The 26827-nt window shown below is 35.2% G+C and overlaps 2 protein-coding genes and 1 long non-coding RNA gene across 7 annotated transcripts in view; 2 read left to right on the top strand and 1 right to left on the bottom strand.

The window, feature by feature from the left end:
* LOC130051762 (uncharacterized) overlaps positions 1-1514 on the top strand; it is a 46575-nt gene extending 45061 nt beyond the window's left edge. For both annotated transcript variants that reach the window (XM_056154359.1, XM_056154358.1), the window contains exon 13: positions 81-1514. In XM_056154359.1, coding sequence (XP_056010334.1) covers positions 81-1095 — 1015 coding nt within the window. In that variant the 3' untranslated portion in view covers positions 1096-1514. The remainder of the gene's footprint in view (positions 1-80) is intronic.
* A 1457-nt stretch (positions 1515-2971) lies between these two features.
* Positions 2972-26827, bottom strand: part of LOC130051764 (cardioacceleratory peptide receptor-like) — a 65280-nt gene continuing 41424 nt past the window's right edge. For 2 of the 3 annotated variants that reach the window (XM_056154387.1, XM_056154388.1), the window contains exons 3-7: positions 25198-25395; positions 23470-23621; positions 6134-6308; positions 4601-4738; positions 2972-4247 (exon numbers count right to left, since the gene is read on the bottom strand). In XM_056154387.1, the coding sequence (XP_056010362.1) occupies positions 4015-4247; positions 4601-4738; positions 6134-6308; positions 23470-23621; positions 25198-25395 (896 nt within the window). In that variant the 3' untranslated portion in view covers positions 2972-4014. The remainder of the gene's footprint in view (positions 4248-4600; positions 4739-6133; positions 6309-23469; positions 23622-25197; positions 25396-26827) is intronic. The other variant, XM_056154389.1, reaches the window with a different exon arrangement.
* On the top strand, positions 16653-18555 carry LOC130051767 (uncharacterized). 2 transcript variants are annotated; one of them, XR_008799997.1, is made up of 3 exons: positions 16653-17052; positions 18005-18089; positions 18224-18555. It is a non-coding gene; the product is annotated as an uncharacterized LOC130051767 (long non-coding RNA). The 2 variants fall into 2 exon arrangements; XR_008799996.1 differs by lacking the exon at positions 16653-17052 and having other exon boundaries at positions 17546-18089.

Here is a 26827-nt window from a genome sequence, read left to right as displayed (position 1 = left end):
ATGATACTGATTGATAAACAATGGAGAAAAGGTCTTTTTTAGATAATGTAAACATTGACATTGGTTCTGTTGTGTTTCAGATTTGAAAACAGTGTGCTTTCAGATGCAGGTGTTCAATCAGTCCCCAATGTTTATAAATCCCATCTGAGAACTTCTACCCTGACAGCCGAATCTTTGGCAACACACAACAGATTACAGCAACCAGCCAGATCCAGCACCAAGAGGTATGAAGAGGACAGGGCACCAGGTGACTACAAAAGCAGTATGTCTGATACTGAAGTAGAATATCAGACTTTTGATTCCCATAAGAACACAAGGAGAAAATCTCCATCACAGAGGCAAAGGAGTTTGTCAGGAGATGGGAAGCCTGTGGAAAAAAATGACCATCGGATGACAAAGTATTCAGATTGTTATGGAAGAGATGGAAGCTATTTAACTGGAATTCAAAAGAAACATGACAGAAGTGGCAATGTATTCATGGCAAAAAGTCAGAAACTTAGATTTGAGGAAGATGACACATTTCATAGAAGTGACTATGACAATAGTAGGAGGTATGAAGAAACCCGGTCAGACTTGGACACACAGTCAAAATTCAGTATGGCTGATTCAAGATACAGTGTAACAGACTATTTCAGGAAATATCCTTCTTCCAGTCTAAAGTTTCAGAGTCACTCTAGAAACACATTTAGAACCAATGATAATATTGATGCAAGTAGAATATCAAAACCTAGCATTGTCCCTAGACACAATGATCGTCACAGATCCCTAAGCCAACCCGAAAGTTCAGTATTATCTAGGAGTGATGGTCCTCATTTCTCTTCACCCCAAAAACCGTCCTCACATCAATCAACATTGACCCAGCATTCAATTACTCAGAAGTCTATGCTTTCACCTCAGGATCAGCTATATAGAGGAACATATTTGGACAATTCCATTAGTGCTATTGATGATGATAACATATCTAGTGTATCAGGAAGATCCCCTTCATCAATGTCTGTCGATGAGAGGACATTTAAAAAGGGAATTGCCACATTAGACGCAAATATTTTAAAGCTGCAATTAGCATTACAAAAAACAAAGAGCATGCTGTATTGAAGTTTTACATATATGCGGCGTAGAATTTGATGCTACAGTAACGAAATACATCATTGTATCAGTATTAAAAAGTGCTTGAATTGTAACACAAAATGTTTGATTATATAATAGACTATTTTGCATTTACTTTAAAGTCATTTTTTGTTGATGTAATGTTTTAGAAATTTATATCTTCCAGGACATTCAAGTCTCAGTGAACATGATTATTTTTTTCAAACCGCGTAATTTTGTCCTCAGGTGATTTTATACTTTTGTACCTGTATACCTCCTCATTTGTTTTAGGTACATAAACTTCATCAATATTTATGTGTTTATTTCTATCGCTGATTGTTGTCGAAGAGAATTGCAACATTAAATTCCAGAGATCTCTTTAGATTATTTATCTCACGTTAGCTGAAGATTAAAGGGATAAAAATGTGTGTAATCTGTTGTCATTCTCATTACATTTTAGCTCACCTGAGCTGAAAACTCAAGTAAGCTATTCTGATCACCTTTTCTGTCCATAAACTATTCACATTTTCATCTCCAGAACCACTGGGCCAATATCAATCAAACTTAGTACAAATCATCCATGGGTGAAGAAGATTCAAGTTTGTTCAAATGGAGGGTCATGCCCTCTTCAAGTGGGAGATAATCGCAAAAAATAGGGTGGGGTCATTTAAAAATCTTCTCAAGCACTGGGCCAGGAAAGTTCAAATTTACATGGCAGCTTTCTGACATAGTGCATATTCAAGTTTGTTAAAATCATGGCCCCCGGGGGTAGGATAGGGCCACGATAGGGGATCAAATTTTTACATGGGAATATATAGGGAAAATCTCAAAAATTATTCTTCTCAAGAATCACTGGGCCTGAAAAGTTCAAATTTACATGAAAGCTTCCTGATAAACATATGTAGTACAAATTTAAGTTTGTAAAAATCACGGCCCTTGAGGGTACTGACATAGAATAGATCCAGATTCGTGCAATTTATAGTCCTCTGGGATAGGGAGGGGATCAAAGTGATAAAGGGAATATCTTTAAAAATTTCTCTTGAATTGTTTTAGACGCAAATAATTTAAGAATAAATTGAAGCTAGGGCTTTACAGATTCTTTTTGACACGACTGATGCAATCTTATTTGATCTTGTGACCTTGACGCACTTTCTTAAAAACTTATCTGATCAATGTAAGGTAAAATTTCCATATTTGGTGTATACATTCTTTATGGCAAGATTTTTTATACTTTGGTGTTTGACCTTGACCTGGAAGTTTGACCTACTTTTGATAACTATTTAAGACGGAGCTCTCATATTTTGTATAGGGTTAAGTGATCAGGAATCGGACACCCTTCTCTTTTCTATTTGAATGCAGATTTATTTCAACTGTTTCTCCTCTGGTATTTGGTGTTGCCCGAAACACCCCGGTATTCAATCTCTCCTCTCACTGTTATGCTGGAGAAGGATATGACAGCATTGCATTTGAGGTCATGTTATTAACCCCATTCTCATGAATAATTCAATGAATATTCGACCAATAACAAAGAATCAAGGACCAATCAGGAATCATTTTACAGAAGCGTATTCGGATTGTGAGTTTACAAAAAAATGGCGTCGATCCATGAAAAGATTAAACGAATTTCAAATATCAGCGTTAAAGGAGGAGCTAAGGAAGCTCTTAGATAATACACATTCAAGATTTTGTCCTGGACCCACTGGAGACCTTAAAAGCGGTCCCCAGACTCATTGCTGCCTGGTGCCTACACTTTCATTTATCATTTGTTACGCCCCTGATTTCTGATCTACGGGTTCCGTCATTCGGCGATGGGTGCTCTCTGCTATGGTTCCCACTGCATGTTCAGGATTATTTCATTAGTAAAATATTGCATCAATTCTGATTCACATCTAGAATTTAATATATTTTTTGAGTCGTTATAGGATGTACAACAACATGGGTACCTGTAATTTCACGGATATACATAAATGTATAAATAGCCGAATGTATGACTCGGAATACATGTCATCAATATAATCTTTAATTATTTTTTTAGCAAAAGCTGAGGTTGCAACCTCCATACTCTCCCCTCTAAAACGATGTAGTTTATGATACTTGATCCACTACGTACCGGTATAAGTCGTGCTCCTTAGTTTCTGGTCCCACCTTTCGGTGATATACCGGTAGGCACATGTACATGGAAAAGTAAACTCTCATATTATATAGACGAGTTGTTCGTGTCAAAGAACTTCCTCTTTACATATATACAGTACTGTCATTGTTGTATACCAGATCAATCCAAACTTCTGCCGGCTATCTTGTTCTCTAATGTACGTTTTGGGAATGCATTGTACAGCAAGTAAAACTTGATTTCACTTCTGGTATGACAAGAGGTAAATATTTCCTTTATCTTTGGTTATCAAGTATTGTTTTCTGAAAATAAAACCCCGAAAAACAATGTTTGATAAAGTAACACAAATAGCTGTACATGCATTGTACCTCTTACTTAAATTAATGGTCGCCCCTGCCTTTTCTATTCTTAGATAGATTTCAAAGATTTTTCACAAGTTCCTATGTTTAAATAGTAAATTTATAGATGAGCTTTTGATTAAGAATATCACAGACATTCATTGGGAGCTACTATTCCCGGTTAACGGTAGCTCATGGTCCTTGTCAGTTCTTCTGGTTCAGTAAATCTGAAGTTCGCCAAGAAGATTTCATTAAGCACGCTCAGGTATTAATGTTCCATAGTTCCAGTTTGTACGATCAGTTGGTAATCTGCCGTTCATTGATCTGCATAAGGAGAGATACATATTTCCCAAGGTAACTGTACAAATTAATTCCAAAAATATAAAGCTCTTTGATTATTGCTTAAACATTCAATTTAGAATTTGCTGTGTTTCCCGTCGCATGCATTTCTGTTCCTATCAACATTATTACTATCAATTGTCAAACATGCGACATCGTCAATGCGGAGGGACGGTTTCTTAGGCCGCTTCTAACCATCTTCATATAGGATTCGTAATTGAATATTAGGAAAATCACTGGGTTTGCCGCACTGTTCAACGGCGCCAGACTTTGGACAAAAGTGGTGACGGCTTCCATTTGTGCGCTATTGGTGAATGGTCCATAGAGTTGGTAAAAGTCGTATACAAAATAGGGTGACCAGCAGAAAATAAAAGCTGTAAAACAAGGCACGTACTTCTTATTATTACTCTGACCGAGCAATTTAACAAATGCATGCACAGTCTCTAAAATGTATATTGAAATTATAATTATGTTTTATTAGATTAATGTGTCGAAAATTATACACTCATCGTAAAGAGTACTGTGTAATATAAAAAGCATTAGAATAAAGATTGTATTGAAACAAAATAGCATACGTGACTAAAGGTACGAATGCATAATACATTTTCTGTAATTATACATTAGGGCATAGCATACGAAATATATCTCGTGCACCTGATATTTACTATAATTAGTTTATAGACTACATACCTGGAATTAAAAGTTTATAGAAAACTACATGCCATACCTAGGACTATGACAAAGGTCATTTTAATGGTTTTTATCTTCGCTTTTGATATTAATCCCCCCGAGGTATTTGCAATCATGTTGCTTGTGTCACCGTTTAAAGATTTCGATGCTGCCAGTCCATCTTGAAATTTCACTTCTGAAAAAGTAGAGAAATAAGAATAGATAAAAGAATGTGAAAATCAGTATCAAACTAGATACGAATTAAATAACGATGTGAGATACATATATGTAACTGCATCCCCTTAACTTAAAAGATAAGTAACGAGAAACGAATTAAATAACCATGTAAGATAAATACGTCCCCTTAACTTAAAAGATAAGCAAAAACATGGGAAAGATCTAGACCACAGGCACCTGAAGTATGGATATTACTACCTCCCCCCCTTTTTGATAATTTTTTGGTGGCAATAATTTCTCTGAAATGTGTTGTTTCCATGTCTATCTCATCCCTCTTTCGATTTATGTAATCGTTTCACGCTTTTTGTAAGCTTTAGAGATTGGCATAATAAAGTGTATTTTATTATACCGGTAGAAGGCCATTCTGATATTCATAACTTCAGGTGCCTGTGATCTAGACTTGTCAGAAAATAAAGAAGAGTAGTGTAGTTGATAAAATTTCAAGGTTCCACATTTTAATTTAGGGCATTGGCAGGGTAAAACATCCTGGAGACATATACATTGTACATATGTAGATAGGCAGCTAGCTGTTTACAAATCAATAGCGGGTAAATGAATGTTTCCTGTTGAACTATTAGTAAACAACAATAAATGCTATAACGTAACTGTAGTACTATCTGTAGAATAAACAGGTGTTCACAGAAGTACAGGCAACATGTATAGAGAATTAGCTCTAGAGGGAGAAACAGCCGATCTGTATTCTAATTTTCATAGGAAACCTGTGTTGCATGATTATGTCTGCATAAGCTCTATTTTTAATATTCATTTACTAATTTTACTTGTATCAAACAATGGTGTTGAGTGAAAAGGGATTTCCCAAGAGCCCGATATGCTCACCAAGATCGAATAACTTGAAGAAAAAGAAGACTATCTATACCGAAGTTCTGGAAAAATAGATTTTGCGTCTGCCAAACATCACTCCAAATAATAGCAATTGTGTCAATTTATAATTAGGACCACGAAGGCAAAATTTTGTGCAGTGTTTGATGACTTCGTTTGCAGTAATTCTCGAGAATTAGATTTTGTCTCAACTCAAAATAACTTTTATTTCTACCAGATAAAATGAAACTGTCATACAAACAGGAGAAGTAGATTTTGTTTCTGTCAATCAAAATCCTTCATGCAATTTGGATTGTTCTATCTAGTAACAACACTTACTTGGGTATGTTTTCTACCATGTGCATGTGGTCACTACATGTAGATGCATTCGCGTTGAAGATAATTTAGGTTACGACAGTGGAACACTAGCAAACAGCTTATTTAGTATAAAACAAATTGTTTTATGTATACGTATTTCATGATCTGTAGGAAAGTTTTTGAACAAACAAGACTATTTTCAAAGTTGAATGGTAACCTTTTCTGATTTTATGGTTCTTGGTCCTACAATCCGTCTGGGTGACGTCACTATACTGCTTGTCCACACTCGACGAGGATCTCCTCCAGATAATCACCACGATGACGATATAGCAGATGGCAATCAAAATGGCGGGGACAATAAATACTGCTATGGCCACCAATGTTAGATAAAGCTGTGAAAAGAAGAAATAAAGAGCCGAAAGTTAATTTCATGTATTCGGTTTATAAGAGGTCGTAAAGAACAAAGAATGATAAAGCTCCTTTTTATTGTGGTATTTAGACCAAGAACAAAAATTAAGAGCCTTCCCAATTTACAGTTTATTCGAAAATTGAGGCAAAATAATGATAATGTGAAAAATTGTTGAAGATCGATTTCATTCATAAAAACTCAGGATCCATTCACAACATTTATGAAATAAATTCCTTAACTCTCAAAATGTGTCTATTTCCAACATTCATTCTGAAAATGATTCCATTTGCAGCAGCATTTTATACTGATGACCTTCAGTTACTACGTCTGGTGTCATTGTAATGCTAGAGGGGGCCTGGAGAGGTAGTTCATGATGTTTATTCTAGTTAGGATGTTCATTCTTCTCATTCATTAGCAATTATGAAAATAATTCTTCAATGATATCTTAAATGTGACGTACAATGTAAACTAAGATGAAGGAAATAAATCAAAATGTCAGAAAAAGAAAATGTAGATTACCTCAAAACCTTTATGGGGACTGGGTAATCTTGATGGAAGCCTGCTATTATATTTTTGTTTATTGTAGCCCGGATGACCCGGGTGTTCTATATAGATTGTGATGGGACAGGACAGGAGAAGTTATCATCAGCGTGATAAGTCATAACTAAGTATTCAACCTATTTCTAATAGTAAAAATCATCTTAAGTCAAGGGTAAGAATACCCGGTATGAGCTATTTGAGGAACTCATAAGGAAATGATGACAGGTCCTTTTTGTTTCATTTTTTTTCTTCGAAATACGGAAAATATATGTGCGATGATTTATCACTTTAACGTACCATATCTGTAATCTCTTTTATCTAAAGTAAAAATCTATCAAATAGTATTCTTTTGACTCTAAGTGTTGTAGTTATTTGTCGTATTTTGATTTTCGCTTTGTTTAAAACATATCATCTAAATATATATGAACCTCTATGCACGTGCAGTTTCCGAAGAAAAACAAGAAAACTTTTTGACACAAGCGTCAAATTCAGCTGCAACCTCTTGATAACAATCAAGACTATTTTACAAACATCAGAGGTTTACATTAAATGTAAAAAATGCTATGTAACTCATCAAACCATCTAGAAACTTTGACGTTTTTTAACCGAAGCTTGTTTTTTCCTTGCAGATAGTCCTTCACTGTAGTTCATTCTGACAGACTAACATTGCCATATAGTAAGTAAAATTAAATCACGTGGCTTTCCTTAAGTATTTTTGTCTGGTGTTTTAAGAATTATGAATAAATATTGCAATTTTGTCTTGGGGAAATTACAAACAATATCAATAATCACAGTCATCAATTTGATTTTTTACATTGAGTCTAATTTCGTAATATAGAATTTTTCTTTGTTCTTTACAAAAGGGACTGACTAATAGAAAGTGTTTTTCAGACTCAATTTCATTTAGTCATCTATAAAAAAAAAAAAAAATATTCTATCCTCGATTGGTTTCCCTTTATGTCGACCCGTTTCGATCCGTAAGGGCAGGGTTCCACATTTGAACATGGTCATGGTAGATCTTTTAAAAGAGTTTTGGAATGTCCAATATTATATAGATTTCCCTTATAGCTTGATTTCAAAATGGTGTAAGTTCAGAGTTTTGAAACATGCTGTAATCGGCTTCCATGTCTAAACGTATTTTCTCCTATAGTAGCTTTAATCTCCAAAGAAAAAAGAATAGCCCATGTGTAGAATTGTATATAATATAGCTAATTGCATTATCAAAATAAACGTAAATATATTTCTTTGCACTAGCCCCCTGTAAGTTATGTACATAAAATATTTTTCAAAGACAGAATAATATCAAAATTGATATATTCATATTTCCAATGCTTTCGTTTTTGATATCTTTACAAATTGTAATGATAGCCATTTCTCATGAATGCTTTGTAGAATGTAAATAAAAGAATTAGATTTCACTTTTGAAAATAACAACTGCAACGCTTCACACCGACATATTTTCACGAAGCGCTAATTGCTTCATGAAGTTTGTCGACGTGAAGCGTCACAATTCATACCCTCATGTATTTTTAAAAATAATTTTTTTTTTAAATAATCTAAAATAATGTTACAACAATATGAATTGATGCAGCACACAATGCTTTCCAATGTACATAATCTGCTTTCAAGGTTAACGGTTAATTTAAGATATTCGCAAAATATCATACAAATAACAAATACACTGTACATAACTAGAATAGAGTTGTTTTATTCAAAGTTCCAAAAGTTATAAAGTTGAAGATGTATGTACAGTGTTAAATTTTAAACTTGCACAATTCGAAGAACTAAAAGCAAGGGAAGAAAAAAAGGAGACAAAAATGAACATTGTTTTCCTGCCTTAGAAAAATAGTCAAATCACTCTAAAACATAATTTTGGTTTCAGAACAAAGGTGCTTGTGGACATAGGACTTCTCCGCCTTTTCACCACAAAATATTCAACTTGTTATATGGGATATACACATGTATAGGAAAACTCATCTCAAGAACAGAAGGACCATGATTAGTCATTTTGATATGCAAGCATCCCAAGGTAGCACTGATTAAAAAAAAAAAATGTCCCGGGGTAGGTTGGTGCTACAATTGGGGGCTCAAAGTTTTACGTAGGAAAAAAATTCTTCATCTTAACAACAACAAGGCCATAATTATTCATATTAATATGCAAATATCTTCAGATAGTTGAAATTCAATTATGTTCAATTCAGGGGACCAGGGTTAGGGTGGGCCACAATGAAAGGTGAAGATAACGAACAGTGATCATTTTCATAACTCCTATAAGCAATACAAAATAAAGGGTTGGACAAACACGGACACCTGGACTCACCAGAGGTGGGATCAGGTGCCCAGGAGGAGTAAGCATTCCCTGTCGGCCGGTCACATCCGCCGTGAGCCCTATATCTTGATCAGGCAAACGGAACCATCCGCAGCCAAACCCAGTGCGCCAAGAACGGTCTAACAATTGGTATGAAACACGTCAGACAGCATTTGACCCAGCGATAGGTTGTATTGGCAAACTAGATCGTTATAATGACCATATAATTTGCGAAATGCTGACTTTAATTAACATTATGCTTGGGTGAGTTTTATTCCCGGGTAGTGTCAGTCACGTGGTCGGGTAGTATTAATAATCAGTGCGTGCTCGTTTCGAACCATTCTACCGCTCGCTAGAACTTAGGTGAATAGCGTGTATAGCGCCTTGTATTGGATGGAAAGCCCTGCAAGTTTATTGTATGCATATATGTTGTAATATGAAATGTAGCATTGATAATAAATGTTCTAGCGAGCAGCATTCCTATATAGTATCTTTTGTTATCATTAAAGTTTAATCATTTTATATTCGGACGAACAAAATGAGGGAGAATATAAACGAGACCGAGGAAAACCCTGTACCATTAACTTGTTTGTCAGTATCTTGCCTCGATTTAAAAACTGATCATACGCAGAACAAACTCTTGTGTATCGAATCAGTAGCGAGATATAAACACCACATGCAGGTGATAATGGGATATTGGAGATCAAAGTCTTATATGGGAATATACAGGGAATTAATTAAAACATTTTTTTTTTAAAGTAGCAGGGCCGCATTAAATCATATCAATATGCAAACGTCCCTAAGTTGTATGAATTCAAGTTTTTGAAAATTAAGTTGTTAACCCAGTGATAAGATTTAAGATTGGATAGATTTAATATAATGGATGAAAGGTGAAGATAACGAACTCATATAAGCAACACAAAATAGAGAGTTGGGCAAACACGGACCCCTGGATATACCAGAGCAGGAGTATGCATCCCCCTGTCGACCGGTCACACCCACTGTGAGCCCTTTATCTTGATCAGGAAAACGGAGTTATCCGTAGTCAAAATCGGTGTGCCAAGAACGGCCTAACAATCGGCATGAAACAAGTCAGACAGCATTTGACCCAATGACAGGTTGTATTGGCAAACTAGATTGTTATAACGACCATGGAATTTTGCGAAATGCTGACTTTAAACGAGACTATTGGAACCTATGCACCATCAACTTGTTTGTCAGTAGCCTGCCTCGATTTAAAAACTGACCATACACAGAACAAGATCTTGCGTATCGAATTAGTTGAGAGATATAAACACCATATGCAGGTGATAATGGAATATTGCTACATAAATATGGTACATATCTTCTCCAGAACAGCAAGGTCATGTTAGTGATATTGGTATTGAGGCACCCCCATGGTGTGTGAATTCATGTCCTGTTATGTCATGACCCTTTGGAGCTAGGTTGGGGCCACAGTATGGGGTCAAAATTTTTCATGGGAAAACATCTTTTAAAAATCACAACAGCTGAAGAAGGTTCAAGGTGACTCAGGTGAGCGATGTGGTCCATGGGCCTTTTGTTATTTCAATAAACAAATCCTACTCAGAAATCGTGTTTATGAATGTCATATCAGTTATCATGAAAAAATAGTGGGTAGGGTGGAAGTCCTGACCACAAGCACCTGTAGTACAGAACAATATGGACATGTTCAATAAAAAGCGAGACATATAATGTATAAATCAATTCTATATTCTATAACTGAAAAACGTAACGTATGAATATTGAAAGCAAAAATGTGATCACTGACAAAACCTATGTAAACCATCATTGTACTTTCTTACGTAACCTGACACAGACTTAAGAGAAAAGTTTTTCTGATCAAAGTTTGTCAAAAATTTGTGATTTAGTGGCATTTTTTAAGATATCTTCCAGGATATCCATGTTGACAAAAAGTTGACACATTAACTTCTTCGGGCGACAATTGATGGAAACATCAATATTTTCTTGTGTAACTTTGTTTTGAATTCAACAGCGCACAACGGTACATGTAGTGATACATATATATTATTACTACAGTAACTTGATCCGAAGAGTCGGATCACGTCGAGTTGACAGGCGCGGATCATCAGATCACACGAGACGCGAAGCGTCGAGTTTGATCTGATGATCCGCGCCTGTCAACGAGACGTGATCCAACTCTTCGGATCAAGTTACTGTAGTAACGATAAATTTATTATATACCCCCTTGTGCATTTTAAATCCACATTTATAAGATAATAAATGTAATCCAAATGATCAAAAACACAGACATACCATGAAATTATGTTTTGTATACGCAGGTTCGTTTGTGACGCGGTCAACATTTTCCACAAATAACGTTGCGTTGTTGCATTGTGACGTCATTGTGACGGCATCAGTTTCAGAGGATACTGATACGGAATCAGAAAACCACAGTGTGGTGATCCGGAAAACCGGATCACACGCTGTGAAATCCACAGTATCAAAGAACGATACATTGATGGGTATATAATAAAGATACATCATAGAAAAAGACACCGCGAGGAAAACTCAATCAAACCTCTCACTACCACTACGCCTGAGCTCGGTTTATCAAACCCTTTTCACCGTCAAGTACGTCTGGACTTGGTTATTATGTATAATATACATTGTAGTTACTTTGATTTTGATGGAATGTAGATTTTGAGTTTGGACACACCTGATTTCTGATTTAAAATTAGAATCGCATATGATTGCTGAGTGTCTACTCTTGGCAAATCCGAAGTAAAATAACATATTTTCCTAGAAATCAGTGTTTATGAAAAAGGTCTTTCAATCCATACCTGTAATATCCAGAATTAATTTGTGTGTCTATTTTGGGATCATACTTTTGTTGTATAATTGGCGTATGAATATATATATAAAGTAGTTCTCAACATGATTTTGACTACGGATTACTTCGTTTACTTTATCAAGCTACAATGTACAGGGCCCATGACAGGTGTGACCGGTCAACAGGGACTGATTATTTCTCCCAGCTACCTCATCCGACTTCTGGTGTGTCCAAGGGTCCGTGTTAGCCCTAATCTAAATTTTGTGTTCTTTATGCAGAACCAGAATTAATGAGATTGGTCACTGTTCTTTATCTTCATTTCGTTATCAGATCGATAACAAGGCGTTGGGAATAGATGGGAATCAAGCTGTATAGCAGAAAGTCCAAGATAAAAACTGATCACCAACACTTGATTCACATCTTTAATTCGCAGATGGTTCTATTGACTGGTTCATCACAGTTGCAACGATATTCTCTTTTCTTGTCTACTTATGACTATGAGATTGGATTCCCCAAAACAACGAAAATTTCACGGCTGATTCGACGCCCCGCCTACCACTGAAAAGTACGGAGTGTGATAATACTCTCAGCTTTGTTGAAGACTTCCATGTAGCACAAATCGAGACTCTACCAGCTTCCTGAAGACAGGCGCAGCAGGGACCGTGTAAGGATGCTATTCTATGACGTGTAGTGTTGTGTATGAACAGTTATTGGACATCGATAAACAAATATGGAGATTTAGTACTTTGCTATGCACGTCGTAATGATTCATTGATGGATCATTGATGTGTCATGTGAAGTTTACATATGGTGATACCTACCAAACTCCATGACCAAATTCACAAGTACAGCTCGGGGTAGTCAAAATGTTAGCAAGGATTTTCTGTCGATGGCCAGGGATAGAGAGATGCCGTGGATGTCAACAGAATGCTCCGAGAGGTGCACACTTAAATGCATGGGAATGACCAACCAAGCTTTGGAGAGAGCACATCTGTATTTTTCTGGACAATTTTTAGGAGCAATGTTCTTGACCATGGTCGATTCACATTCAAAATGGCCTGGAGTAGCACAACATCGACGAACACTATTGAAGTATTAAGAACAGTATTCGTACGCAATGGATTACCGGTTGCCATAGTGATTGATAACGGCCCACAATTCATATCTTAAGATCGAGTTCGAGGACTTCCTGAATTCGAATGGAATCAAACATACTAATGCTATTCCATTCCATCCGTCAAGTAGTGAATTATCCAGAAAGTTTGGTTAAACCCCTCAGGCAGACTGTGTAGCAAGAACGATTCAGTGTGAAGAAGAAATTCGCAACTTTCTTGGTATCGGAAAGCTCCGCACAACACTATACACGAAGTATATGTCCGTTACTTGTACTTTTACTATACATGAGTTCTATCATCGTCGGAAACTCACGGTCAGTCGCACTCAATTTACCCCCCATGGGGCACAACGCCGATATTTTCACATACCTCATTAAAATGCATGATATTATTTTTCATTATTATTATTACAATTCATAAAGCGCACAATTTTACAAAGAAAAATGCAATCAATGGCGCTGACCTTACGTGACCAATCGAGGACCAATGGTAAATATTCCCGGAACGCAAAGTGTCAGCCCATCAAAGTGTGTGTGTGTGTATGTGTTTTGTTGTGTGCCACTATCAAAGATATATATAGATGAAAACTCATGATTTGGTACCCAAAATGGCTGATTATTTTGGCTAATATTTCACTTTCAAATGTGCCCCCCTTTCGGAAATCCTGGATCCGCCTCTGGTATGTTTATTATCATCACTGCTACATAGCACGTGAATAAAATCAGTGATACATAATACAATTTAAAAATTAGATCCAAATTAAAATTAAAATATGGTCTTACAATCCCGTTCACATGTCATATTGTAATTATCGTAGGTGAGACATTAATTGTGTTTACATGAGAGAGATATATAAAGAAGGTCATAATACTATATTCAAATGGTGCCGACAACACAACTGGAATAAATTACGGCAGTAACTTAATACGCAAGTAAGTTTAACATAGCTATTATAAACCGATGAAATACCAAGTCCGTTAAAAAACCACATTGATCCCGTATGATGGATAAAAGTGGCGAGACTACGAGTGCTGAACATGTAGACCTATACATAGACTCGTACGCAGTAGTAAACGCTTGGTAACACATGCTTTTCCCTCTCCAGTCTTTAGAGACACAAATACACCATCCGCTTCAATAATACAGATAAAGCATATCGCTGAAAGCTTTGTAACTTGTTCAACTTAAACGTAGTCAAAATCTTCGCTTCGAAAGTATGTTTTTCTATGCTCCCGAACACTGAAAATAAGGGTTTTTTTCATTGGTTGAATATCGCAAAAAGGAATGGTAAAGCGACCAATCGCATATAGAAGCCGAGACACACCTTCCAGCGAAAATATCAGCGTTTTATCCCATATGGCACGCGCGAATCACATTAATTAGATAAACCTACTTTGACGGAGATAAACTAACTTTATCGACCGTTAATCCTAGTTTTTCAATTTGATAAATTAAGTTTATCGTCGTTAATTCGAATTAACGACCGTTAATTCAAATTAACGACCGTTAATTCGAAATAACGATCGATAATACAAGTTCTTGGTCGTTAAACCCACTTTATCTGTTGTTAATGCCTTATCGATCGTTAATTCGAGTTAACGACAGATAATCCGGGGTTTTCAAGTCGTTAATGCTAATTAATGGACAGTCAATCACAGTCGTCGATGCAAACACAAACAGTTTAGAAAAGACTCCAGAAGAAAGTTGTCTGACACACACCCCACTCCCACCAACACATAGAGTAAAGGGGAAAGTGCTGCTGGTACATAGTTGCACAAAACAAAGAATGGGAAATAATCCTTCCGATGATTTCAAAAGTTCCATTGAAGAGGTACCTATGATCCATGGATGGAATTTTTTGTGCATTTCCAATGAAGTATTTCAGAAACATTGCCCTGAAAAAGCAGGAGAACATCTCTCTTGTCACACCATCAAGGTCTAGATAATGCTTTTGAAATGTACCTTAATTTTTTTCAGAAAAATGTGATGTTTTCTCTTCTTTTTTTTTTTTTTTTTTAAAAAAAGGGATATGGAACAAGTAGAAAATTACTTAATTAGCTTTAGACCTGGTATGACAATGACAATGAACTTTATTCTCATAAACTGTAACACAGTGCAGAGAAAACACATATGTACAAGGTGTACAAACAATATAATAGACAGAATTTAATAATGCTTGAAGAAGGGATTATAATTAACCAAGAGAGCCAACTCTCTCAATTATATTATCTAACAATTTACAAATTTTGCTAAGTTGATTAATATTTGTCACATTAAAACAACTTGTAAAGGCAAACTTTAATGGGCTAGAAATTGTGACTTCTGCTGAATTCACACGGCTATGTAATGATACAATTGTAATTTATATCAGCAATTAGACAACTATGTATACATGAATTTGGCAATTCAAAATTAGTGTAACCCATCCATTTGTTGTGTTTCCTATTCATTTTGAAGTCAATTAATTTTACTCAAATATGACATGAAAAGATCATGAAATTTATTTACTAAAAAGATATGATAATTGAACAAGCTAGCTATTATGATATATTCTGACACAAATATGACAAAAAAGCAATGATTTGAAAGTTTGTCCAGTCTATTTGTTTCTGCAGTTAAAGGTTCATTTAATATCCAAATATGTAACTGTATATATATATGTGCTTATTGATAGCTAAAGGAGCTAGCATAGTTCGACAAGAAGTCCGGTATCAGAAAAACATTCCATGCATTTATTATGATTTAAAAAAAAAATAGGCCTCTACTACATGTGTGTACATATATACTTTAGATATAAATTTAGTCAATTTCAACTGTAAAATTGTAACATCTAACTCAAATCTATTCTGCACATTAATTTATATAGACAATAAACAGTGAAGCCACTTACTGTCTAACATCTTTTCTTGTTCGTCGTGGAGACTAAACTAAATGTAAGTTAACTACTAGTATACATGAAGACGGGGTCGTGTCAAGAAGCCTTACACGGATACAGGTAACGTTACCTGTCGTAAGATGAGGGGGGGGAGGGGCATATACCCCAAACACACAAACAAAAGAGGAGACTAAGTCCCCATACACCATGCCTCGGAAGATCTGACACAGCTTTGAAATCCTTTATGGATACAACTTGGACCGAGTTTGGAAGATTTAACCAACGTAGTATTATTAAATTAATTAACGTTATTGCAGTACAACTATAAAAAAAATTAATCCATAGAGGAACTAGCCTAACATGAAAATATATTCTAATACAAAGTAAATTAGCGATATTCTGATAATAAACTGCAAATAATAAAAACTCTTTCGCACACCACGTCAACCAATCAAAATCAGCGTTACATCCGTAAATGCGAGTGATAAACCCGGTTTATCTATCGTTAATGCGAATTAAAATTTCTTTATATGTTTAACAATAACATTACAACTCATATTAACGGTCGATAATGTGAGATAAAAAATGTAAACTACCGTTTAACCCACTTTATCGACCGTTAAGGTAGAGACCGATAGCAACCACGTGATCAGTAAAAATCGTGTATTTTCATGTGAAATTATTTTTCGGAATTCCGTACATCGCCATAGAGTAGTTGAAAAACAAAAAGGGGTTCCGAAAGTACAAGTTGCTGTGACTGAATCGATGATTGAGAGGGTCGTCTCGACGAAAGATATAGAAATTTAGCCATAGTTTAGATTAGGAATACGTCAATGTAATAATAGTGGACTAAATGTTTCGTCCGTGCAGAATGGCACTTTTTACCTCACGAAATTCACCACCATGCATAGCTGCGCTACGTAAACAAAGTTGTTGATGTAGCGTGATCGTGGTGTCCGAGTGCTGCGAGTTTCAATACTGTTTATGTAGTCATTGAGAGTTTAAACAAAGTTTCTTCTGAGAAGAGGAATTCGATGGATGCATTCAACGTGGACAACGAAATCATAATTTTGTTTGGTAAGTGAAAAAAATGGCAAATTGAATTTGTATTCAACCCACTTTTCCTCTGCTATTTCACAACGCGATTTTATAATAACATCTATAAACGCACAATTTGGAGCTGTTTCATTTTTTGTGCATTTATGTATTCCATATGTGCCCAAAATATAACTCCTACATGTGCATGTAATTGTAAATGGATGTCATGTATATGCCAGATTTGAAAAAAAAATAGGGCTCTCACAAGTTTGGGGGGGGGGGGGTGTTGCACTAAAATTCTATTTTGGTATAAATGATAGTACTTCTAGTATCTTGAAATTTCATTGACCTAAGAGATATCTCAAATCTGGGGTTTCATGTTTCATGCAAGCATGTAGGTCTACAAAACTTTATTTAAAATATTTGTAAAATCACAAGCCCCCCTCATAGGCAAATAAATGTATTGTATGAAAATAAGATATGGATGTCCTTCTCTTGACCCACACTCCATAAAGGAGACAGGTCTGATAAATCTAGAGTTGACTTGTTTTGATATTATTAGAATGAACTGGCAGTTTATGAAAACATATCTGTCATCTCATATTGTAATATGATAATTATGATGTTTATTCACCTCATTAAGGACCCGGGGGTGGGAGGGTATGTACAGTTTAAATAGAAGGTAACTATAACAATATGAAATAAATAGCAATCATGCAGATGTACTACTACTGTAAGAGTTCACATTGCTGCACTGCACACATTTAACATACATGTAGTGTTACATATGTAATACTGATTTCAGACAAGATTTTAAAAATTAACATAATAAAATACATGTTATGTGTGTAATTTTCAATATATCAGCATTTTAAAGTTCACTAAACATGCATTGAGACACACGATTTTAAAATTGACATTGTCTGACACAGTATAATTAATGATTAATACTGACTGTGCAAATATTAATTATGATGATTTTTTTTCTAAGCATCATCCTAAGGACCAGTGCAAGTTGAAATGGGCTTCCAGCCAACAACTTCAACAGCAATTTGCCATGAAAATCAGCAAGAAAGGTACAATATTTTCTATCTTAGTAAGATAGAATTTTTCATTTTAACACCAGACATTTATAAAGACAATTCTTAGTATATTAGATATTCATCTTTTTTTCAATATTTGAATATACAGAATATATTTTTTATAACAGGTACTTCATTTACATTGATGATGTCATATCCCCTGGACCCCACAACTTCACAGGTTACAGAGAAAATTCAAGAACTTCTGCAAAATGTGGGACTTGGATAGAATCAATAATGTATTTGTGAGCCCAGAGCAATGGATATATTGTGCAACATACTAAAGTGTGAATTTAATGGAAAACAAGTACATGTACTCATGTATTACATGTCTTTTTTAAAGACAATAATATTGTATAAATATAGAGGAAGTGTCATTGTTGATTATTCTAAGTTTTTGATATATCAAAATCAGTAAACATTTCTAAATGAAAATAAAATACCAATTTTATAACTTTAATCAATGTGTTTGAATTTCTCATTTTCTAACACCCCCCCCCCCCCCCCCCCCCCCGTTACACACACTCAGTGCATATATACTGCCAAACGCTCAGCATCAGGTGTGAATGTCACTGGTCCTCGGAGATTACCATCAAAACGGATGCCCAGTGTCACAGTAGATGTGGCACGCTAAAGAACCCTCACTGCTCAATGGCCGTAAGCGCCGAGCAAAGGCCTAAATTTAAAGCCGTTCACCGGTCTTGGTAACGTCTCCATATGTGTAAAAAATTCTCGAGAGAGACGTTAAACAAGATACAATCAATCCATGGGTCGATTGGGTGGAAATCTTTCCATTGATATTAAATATAAAGTTGTTATTTAAACATATTTGGTGCACTATGCTGTATAATCATATCAATTTCTTATAATAGGTAATCGTGTCTGGTTATTATAAAAAAAAATGTATGAAAAATAACTAAATATTAATGCAATCATTGTGAGTGCAAAAAGGTCAATCGCAAGAGCACATACATAAATGCATTGGCGGATATAGTGGGTGGGGTGGGGGGCAACCGGCGCGAGCCCCCCTAAAATTTTCAAGTTTAAAGTAAATCGTGGTCTCTTGTTTAGAGAAATATATACGATAAAAGAATCCATAATTTCCTCCACTCTCAGAGAAATAAATGTCTGACAAAATCTTTTGATTTATTGAATTACTTTTAGTGGGAGAACGGCTACTTTTTCCAAAAACCCTTAAAATTTGCGTTATTTTATTAATTTCACCTTATTAAAAATGACAGAAAATAATAAAAATGACTACATAGGAGACATATTTTAAGCCCTCAAAAATCTGTAAAATCCAGGAGTTTCTGGGGAATCGCCCCCCCCCCCCCTTTCAAGGCGGCCCCCAGACCCCTGCCTCATACAGTTGCACCCCCCTCCCAACTTCAATTCCTGATCCGCCCCTGAAATAGCTTATAGAAACCTTCTTATTGTCATGTTCAATTTTCAAAGAGGTAATTTGGGAATGCTTAAACATTCTAAGTTATAAAAAGGTCAGTAGTTTATCTCTGCTGGCTGAATCTTTCTTCTCAATGCACCGAGTGCATATTCATGACGTCTATGTTCCTGCTCATTCTTTCTCCTCCATACCATGCAGTATATTAAAGGGGTTGGGATGTAATGGAGACATTTGTTTTAACAAATATAAATTGTATTTCAATTTTTTGTGGGGATTTTTATTTGAGAAAACTCTTAATATTAATCATCAAATATGATGACGTATGATAAATCTATATTCTGAGTGTAAGTGCACAAAGGTCAACAACGAGAACTACAACAAAATATAAGCTAAAATTTGAAATACATACTTTCTGTATTATATTTATTAATTTAAAAAAGGTATTACAAAGAATCTTCGAATTTCAGCAAGCTGTTTTTGATGGATTGTTTACAACATCTTTTAATAACCCTTTTTCTTACGAAAATGTGTAGTTTGTTAAAAGGGGGTGGGGTTAGGAATTTTTTGCTAGTTCCATATTGAACCCCATTATGGTGTATAATTTTTTTCATATATTTTACTTACTAATAGACTGACCACTTAATGAAATAAAATAAGAAATTTGATGGGTAATTTTTTTGCAGCTTAAGCAAAGGTATGACCCTGTGTGCAAATATTGTGCACTGTTTTAAGGTAATTGGCCAATGTAGCTCTGTTGAAGTAATGTTGTTGCATGTTAATAATGATTGCTGAACTTGAAATTGATGTGTAATATACAATTATGTGAAAGGTTGTTTGGAACCATATATGACAAGTTATGATCCTTTTTACAATAAAAATGTTATAGCTCTATTTGTATATTGCTCTCTACTTATTTTTCTTCACTTTTTATGCTTTACAAGGACTAAAGAAGGTGTTGTTAAAATCGCCATATTTCTCAAAAACAAGGTCGATTACCTACATTGATTTTTTATTATGTTTTATATCGAAGCTTCATCATAAACATATATCAAAATATAAAAAATTCAATGGTTAATTTTTTTAGCATCAACCTATCAATCTCTACCTTAATTCGAGTTAACGCAATAAACTAACTTTATCGACCGTTAATTCGAATTAACGCCGTTAAACTAGGATTAACGGTCGATAAAGTTAGTTTATCTTCGTTAAAGCAGGTTTATCTAATTAATGTGGTTCGCGCGTGCCATAATCCCACGGGAGGTAAGCGAAGTGCAACCGGCCGTGGATTTCCGACGATGGAGGTATATGTCCGTTACTCGTACTTATATTATACACAAGTTTAGCTTTTGAAAAAAGCTTAGACAGTCAGCCACTGGATTTTTATCCCTGTTGGAATGGATCGTCCGCACAGGTGCCTTGATTGGTAAAATGCTTTTAAATCTAGAATACACCAATGTTTCGCTGCAAATGTACATATGAACGTAAAGATAAAACTAATATTATTCAACAAAATAGTTTCAGGGGCCAAGCATCATATACAGGGATCTTATTTACATTTATATGCTTCGCTGCGTAAAACACAGGTAATAACTGTGAACCAGTTAAAATTGACCAGTTTACTTAAGAACCTACAACACTGCCAGTTTACGTTGAAGGTTTCTATGCAATTACTTTTCCATTTAGTAAAATGTTCTTATTTCTATTGATATAACAGATATGATTATGGTGTAAAGAATAACTTTTAATCGTAAAATCAATAAAACGGAATTCTTTAATTCGTAACGAAGTTCTTAGGAATGACGTACATAAAGATTACCTTCAAAGTGGGAACCAGTTTAATTTAAACCAGTTTTGTTTTTTTATTGAGCGAGGAAAATAATGTGTCCGTTTTGTAAGACTTTCTTATTCTAACTGAAAATACAGATATCTGTTGTAGACAACATATTTTATATTTGCAAATCAATGCACACAGATTACAGAATTCCTTTTTACTGTTACGAAGTGATCAAAAATGGCCTACTTCAAGATCGAAGTGATCAAGAATGACCTACTTCAAGATCACCTCAATTCCAAAGAGCGCAAGCGCATTTGAAGTTCTTCGTATGATAACTAGTCAGCCTGAGGGCTGATTAATGAGGTCTATGTCCGCTACTTGTACTTATACTATACACGAGGTCTATGTCCGCTACTTGTACTTATACTATACATGAGGTCTATGTCCGCTACTTGTACTTATACTATACATGAGGTCTATGTCCGCTACTTGTACTTATACTACACACGAGGTCTATACCCGCTACATTTACTTATACTATACACGAGGTCTATGTCCGCTACTTGTACTTATACTACACACGAGGTCTATGTCCGTTACTTGTACTTATACTATACACGAGGTCTATGTCCGTTACTTGTACTTATACTATACACGAGGTCTATGTCCGTTACTTGTACTTATACTATACACGAGGTCTATGTCCGTTACTTGTACTTATACTATACATGAGGTCTATGTCCGTTACTTGTACTTATACTATACACGAGGTCTATGTCCGTTACTTGTACTTATACTATACACGAGGTCTATGTCCGTTACTTGTACTTATACTATACACGAGGTCTATGTCCGCTACTTGTACTTATACTATACATGAGGTCTATGTCCGCTACTTGTACTTATACTATACACGAGGTCTATGTCCGCTACTTGTACTTATACTATACACGAGGTCTATGCCCGCTACATTTACTTATACTATACACGAGGTCTATGTCCGCTACTTGTACTTATACTATACACGAGGTCTATGCCCGCTACTTGTACTTATACTATACACGAGGTCTATGCCCGCTACATTTACTTATACTATACACGAGGTCTATGCCCGTTACTGGTACTTTTACTACACACGAGGTCTATGCCCGCTACTTGTACTTATACTATACATGAGATATATGCCCGCTACTTGTACTTATATCATACATGATAAAACAAAATAATAATGACTGGTAAAGCTTAATAATAATGACATGTTAGTTCCAACCTTATTTATGTAATTACCTGCGCCGGCCTGGATTTCTCAAAATAAACTTTAATCGAAACTTGGACTTCAGTCTGAGATTTTACTAAAATTTTGACTATTCAAATAAAAGAAAATTCAAACTTAAGTTTGAGATTTTTTCGAGAAATCCAAGCTTGGTTTGTTAATTCTGTTTTCAATTAATTCCTAAGAATAATTTCTTTATAAGAGTACTTTTTTTTTTAATTCCGCGAGACGAATGTCCAGAATTTCTGCGTCCGATATTATCGCGCATAGTAAAAGTACAAGAAACGGACATAGACCTCGTGTATAGTAAAAGTACAAGTAACGGACATAGACCTCGTGTATAGTAAAAGTACAAGTAACGGACATATACCTCATGTATAGTAAAAGTACAAGTAACGGACATATACCTCATGTATAGTAAAAGTACAAGTAACGGACATAGACCTCGTGTATAGTAAAAGTACAAGTAACGGACATAGACCTCGTGTATAGTAAAAGTATAAGTAACGGACATAGATCTCGTGTATAGTAAAAGTACAAGTAACGGACATAGACCTCGAGCATAGTAAAAGTATAAGTAATGGACATAGACCTCGTGTGTAGTAAAAGTACAAGTAACGGACATAGACCTCGAGCATAGTAAAAGTACAAGTAACGGACATAGACCTCGTGTGTAGTATAAGTACAAGTAACGGACATAGACCTCGTGTATAGTATAAGTACAAGTAACGGACATAGACCTCGAGCATAGTAAAAGTACATTTCCTCGAATATTAAATACAGTCGTCAATTAATGGGGTAGGGGACATGTATTGCTTATGCAATACTTACAGACTGCTTGTTATACTACTTCTTATGTAGATTTTTCTATGCTCTTCTATAATATACACGTGCTATATCATTCCATGTCAAATATGTAACTTACCTTCCATGCCCATTGCGCGGGAAAATTTATCATGCAAAAGCTCTTTATCGATTCCTGGTAGATTTTGTGAACAATTTCAAATTTGAACATTGGGAGAGAGAATAAGGCTGCGAATGTCCACTGTAATACGATTAACGCCTTCACTCTTTGTCCTGTAAATGAATATTAAATCAGGTGACACTTAAATCAATGATCAAATAATTTAAAAAATGTTTGTGTTGCGACACCCTTTTATTAAATAATCATGTAACTTAAAAGTGTAAAAAAAAAAAAAAAAAAAAAAAAAAAAAAAAAAAAATCAAAAAAAATCAGCAACAACAAAGAGGCCCATGGACCCTTAATAACGATTACCTGAATACCACACGCACGGCCTTGTATATATATAGGAGGATTTACATGTTGATGGTGCAAATGAATGAATGTTTCAAACCCAGAGAACGGAATGGATTTAATATTTTGTGATCGATCATAACACATCATCTGGTGGAAAACCACCTTTATGCCAAGTATGAGCTTCTAACGTCGTTATTACTTTGGTGCAAAGTGGGCTGGATGGACAGAAGATGGACATGCAATCACACATGGTGATTCCTCTCATACATCTGAACTTTGTTTGCAGGGACTATTGCTATTAACTTGTTCGATGGATATATATTCGGGAATAAAGAAGCTTTTTAGAATTGTAACTTTTTCTCCTCTGAACCATCCATATATAGCCTCATCCTTACGCTTGAACTACTTATCGGGTATATCAACAATAAACGTGGAGCTAAAGAGGGTGACATTACAGTTGGAGATTCTGTATTGTTCAAAAAAAGTAAGAAAACAAACTCACACCTACGTCTGAAGCAAAACCTTAATTGCCATGTAGCAGAGAAAACAGGGAACAGCGTGACTTTAGAATCGCCAAGTGGAGTTCGCGACAAGAGGAACACCTCAAGGAATTTCATGAGCGAGCAAATACAGGTACAAAGTCCACAGATGACGATCCAAACGATGAAGTACGGATCGTAACAAACATTCCGAACTGTGAAACATCGTCTAATGTCCGGGACACCAGTGCTCGTATAACGCTTCCGATCGGATAACGCAAACTTCCAGACAGACTTAAAGACAATGAAGTGGCTTTTGAGTGATCGTGACAATTGTAAAGAAAATGAGTGATATCATTTTGTTGTGTCAAATTGTGAAATTTATGTTATTTTCAAAATTCATTTGATTCAGAATACGTTTCTATGATGTATGTGAAACAAGGCTCTCTCGTGACTGTTGGTCTCTTATCAATAGACAGATTTACTATTCAGTAAGTTTTAAACTGTTTGATACTGAAGTTATACTTTCTAGTCAATTGTTTGTGTACTTAAATGTCAAAGAAAAGGATGGATGTAGTGTCTGAGTATATAAATAGATACGAACACTGATAAGTATGACGTTTACAGCAAATTAAACACTGGTGCGCCATCTACCGCTGATTCCGATAATATCTGCTCTTCTTTGCACGCCATCTAGCGTCAATTCTGTTAATGACTCTTGGTTTTGCATCGGTGATTGTTCGTTTTGCAACTACAGAGTCAATTGGTATTTCAATTGAGTCTGTTGACTTTATGAAAAGCAAAACTTTTATGTATTTCAGTGTGTTTTTGAAAATAAGTTGTCCATTTTGTATTAATGCCTTTTATACCCTTTCCGACGTCTATAGACCTTGTTGAATTTTTATGGTTTTATTACCTTTACTCACGGACTTCAGAGGTCTTGCTATACTGTCCAGTCGATCGATGCTGAGTGCCACAAGAGCATATGTGGAACCGTAGGTAGCAATACCTTGAATAAAGCGGATGGTTTTACACATAACAACTCCAGCCTGCCATTCTATGGTAAGCTTCTCAATAATGTCCATCAACACAGAGAAGAATCCAACCATCAGATCTACATAGGAAATAATTTAAAGACATTAGGAACTCTCATTAACAATCACAAACTTGTGTATGTATTGGAATCATGAGTTGAAAACACAACCATTAAAATCACTAATTGTATATATACTCTTGATTATGATTCTGATTTAAAAATGCATAAGATAAAAGTACGAAAAATATCAAACATAATGTTGCCAAACGCCTGACTAAAATGCGTTTGTTTACATGAATGAACGACCTGATTTGTAGTGAAAACTAGTTTAAGATATACGTGTACATAGAACAACAAGCTTAAAACATTGTGATACACGACATTCAGGTCCGGATTTGGTTTTAAATGGTTTTGAAACATGGTGACGAAATTTCGAGTCGTCTTATATCACAGGTTTAATATACAAAATAGAAAAAAGGTTTGTAACTCCTATGAAAGGGTACCCAATTTCAGCTATCGACTTGCACATAATATATCTAAAATGTATATATATATAACATAATATAATTTTAAAAAAAACAATATTAAAAAATCTAAGTACTTCCTGAGGTATTCGAGAATCAATTGAAATTCTGACCTATCAATTTTATTTGAAATTGTCTTGGTACAGCTATCTCTAAACGACCATCTAAGCTATGAAACGGAGACATATTGACGCAAGCGTCAAACAACGGACGCAAGCGTCAAACAACGGTCGCAAGTAATTTGTTTCATTTCACTGACAGTAATAGAATGTCAATTTGGCATGAGCGCAAGTAAAGTGTATCAATGATGCAGATTAATTACCTAATATATTGCCATGTAGAAATTTGATCCCATATGGCCATCATGATTTGAATGAATTGGAATTTCCACTTAATCTACCTGATGATGCTTGCAAATTAGCATGGTCCTGGTAATCTTGAGAAAATGATTTCCCCTTATATTACCATGTAAAACTTCGATCCCCTACTGAGGTCCCATCCTACACTCCGGGGCAATGATTTGCACTACCTGTCGAGGCTTGCATATAGATATGACTAATCATGGCTCTGTTTCTCTAAAGAAAACGATTTTTAGAAAAAGATTTTTAAAGATTTTTTGTTATGTATTCAAAAATAATTCCCCCCAATCATGACCGAACCCTACCTCCCGGGGACACTACCTGAGAATGCTTGCAAATCAATATGACCCTGCTGTTTTGCGGAGTTGAACTTTGTTCAACTTTCCTAGACCATTACACACTACAAGCATGAATATATTACATAGAACTTTGGTGTGAGTCTCTTCACATCCTCGTTTTGTTTGAAATAACGCATGTACCAGAAAACATTCTCTAAACAATATAATCCTATATTCAAAAGCTAAAATTTAGTGAAAATAAATCAATGCTTAATAAAACAGTAAAATCAATTATATATATATATATATATATATATATATATATATATATATATATATATATATATAT

Source organism: Ostrea edulis, chromosome 2 (genome assembly GCF_947568905.1).
Source record: "Ostrea edulis chromosome 2, xbOstEdul1.1, whole genome shotgun sequence".
NCBI classification, from domain to species: domain Eukaryota; kingdom Metazoa; phylum Mollusca; class Bivalvia; order Ostreida; family Ostreidae; genus Ostrea; species Ostrea edulis.
Note: the sequence above shows the minus strand (reverse complement) of the source record. Positions and strands in the feature narration are given on the sequence as shown.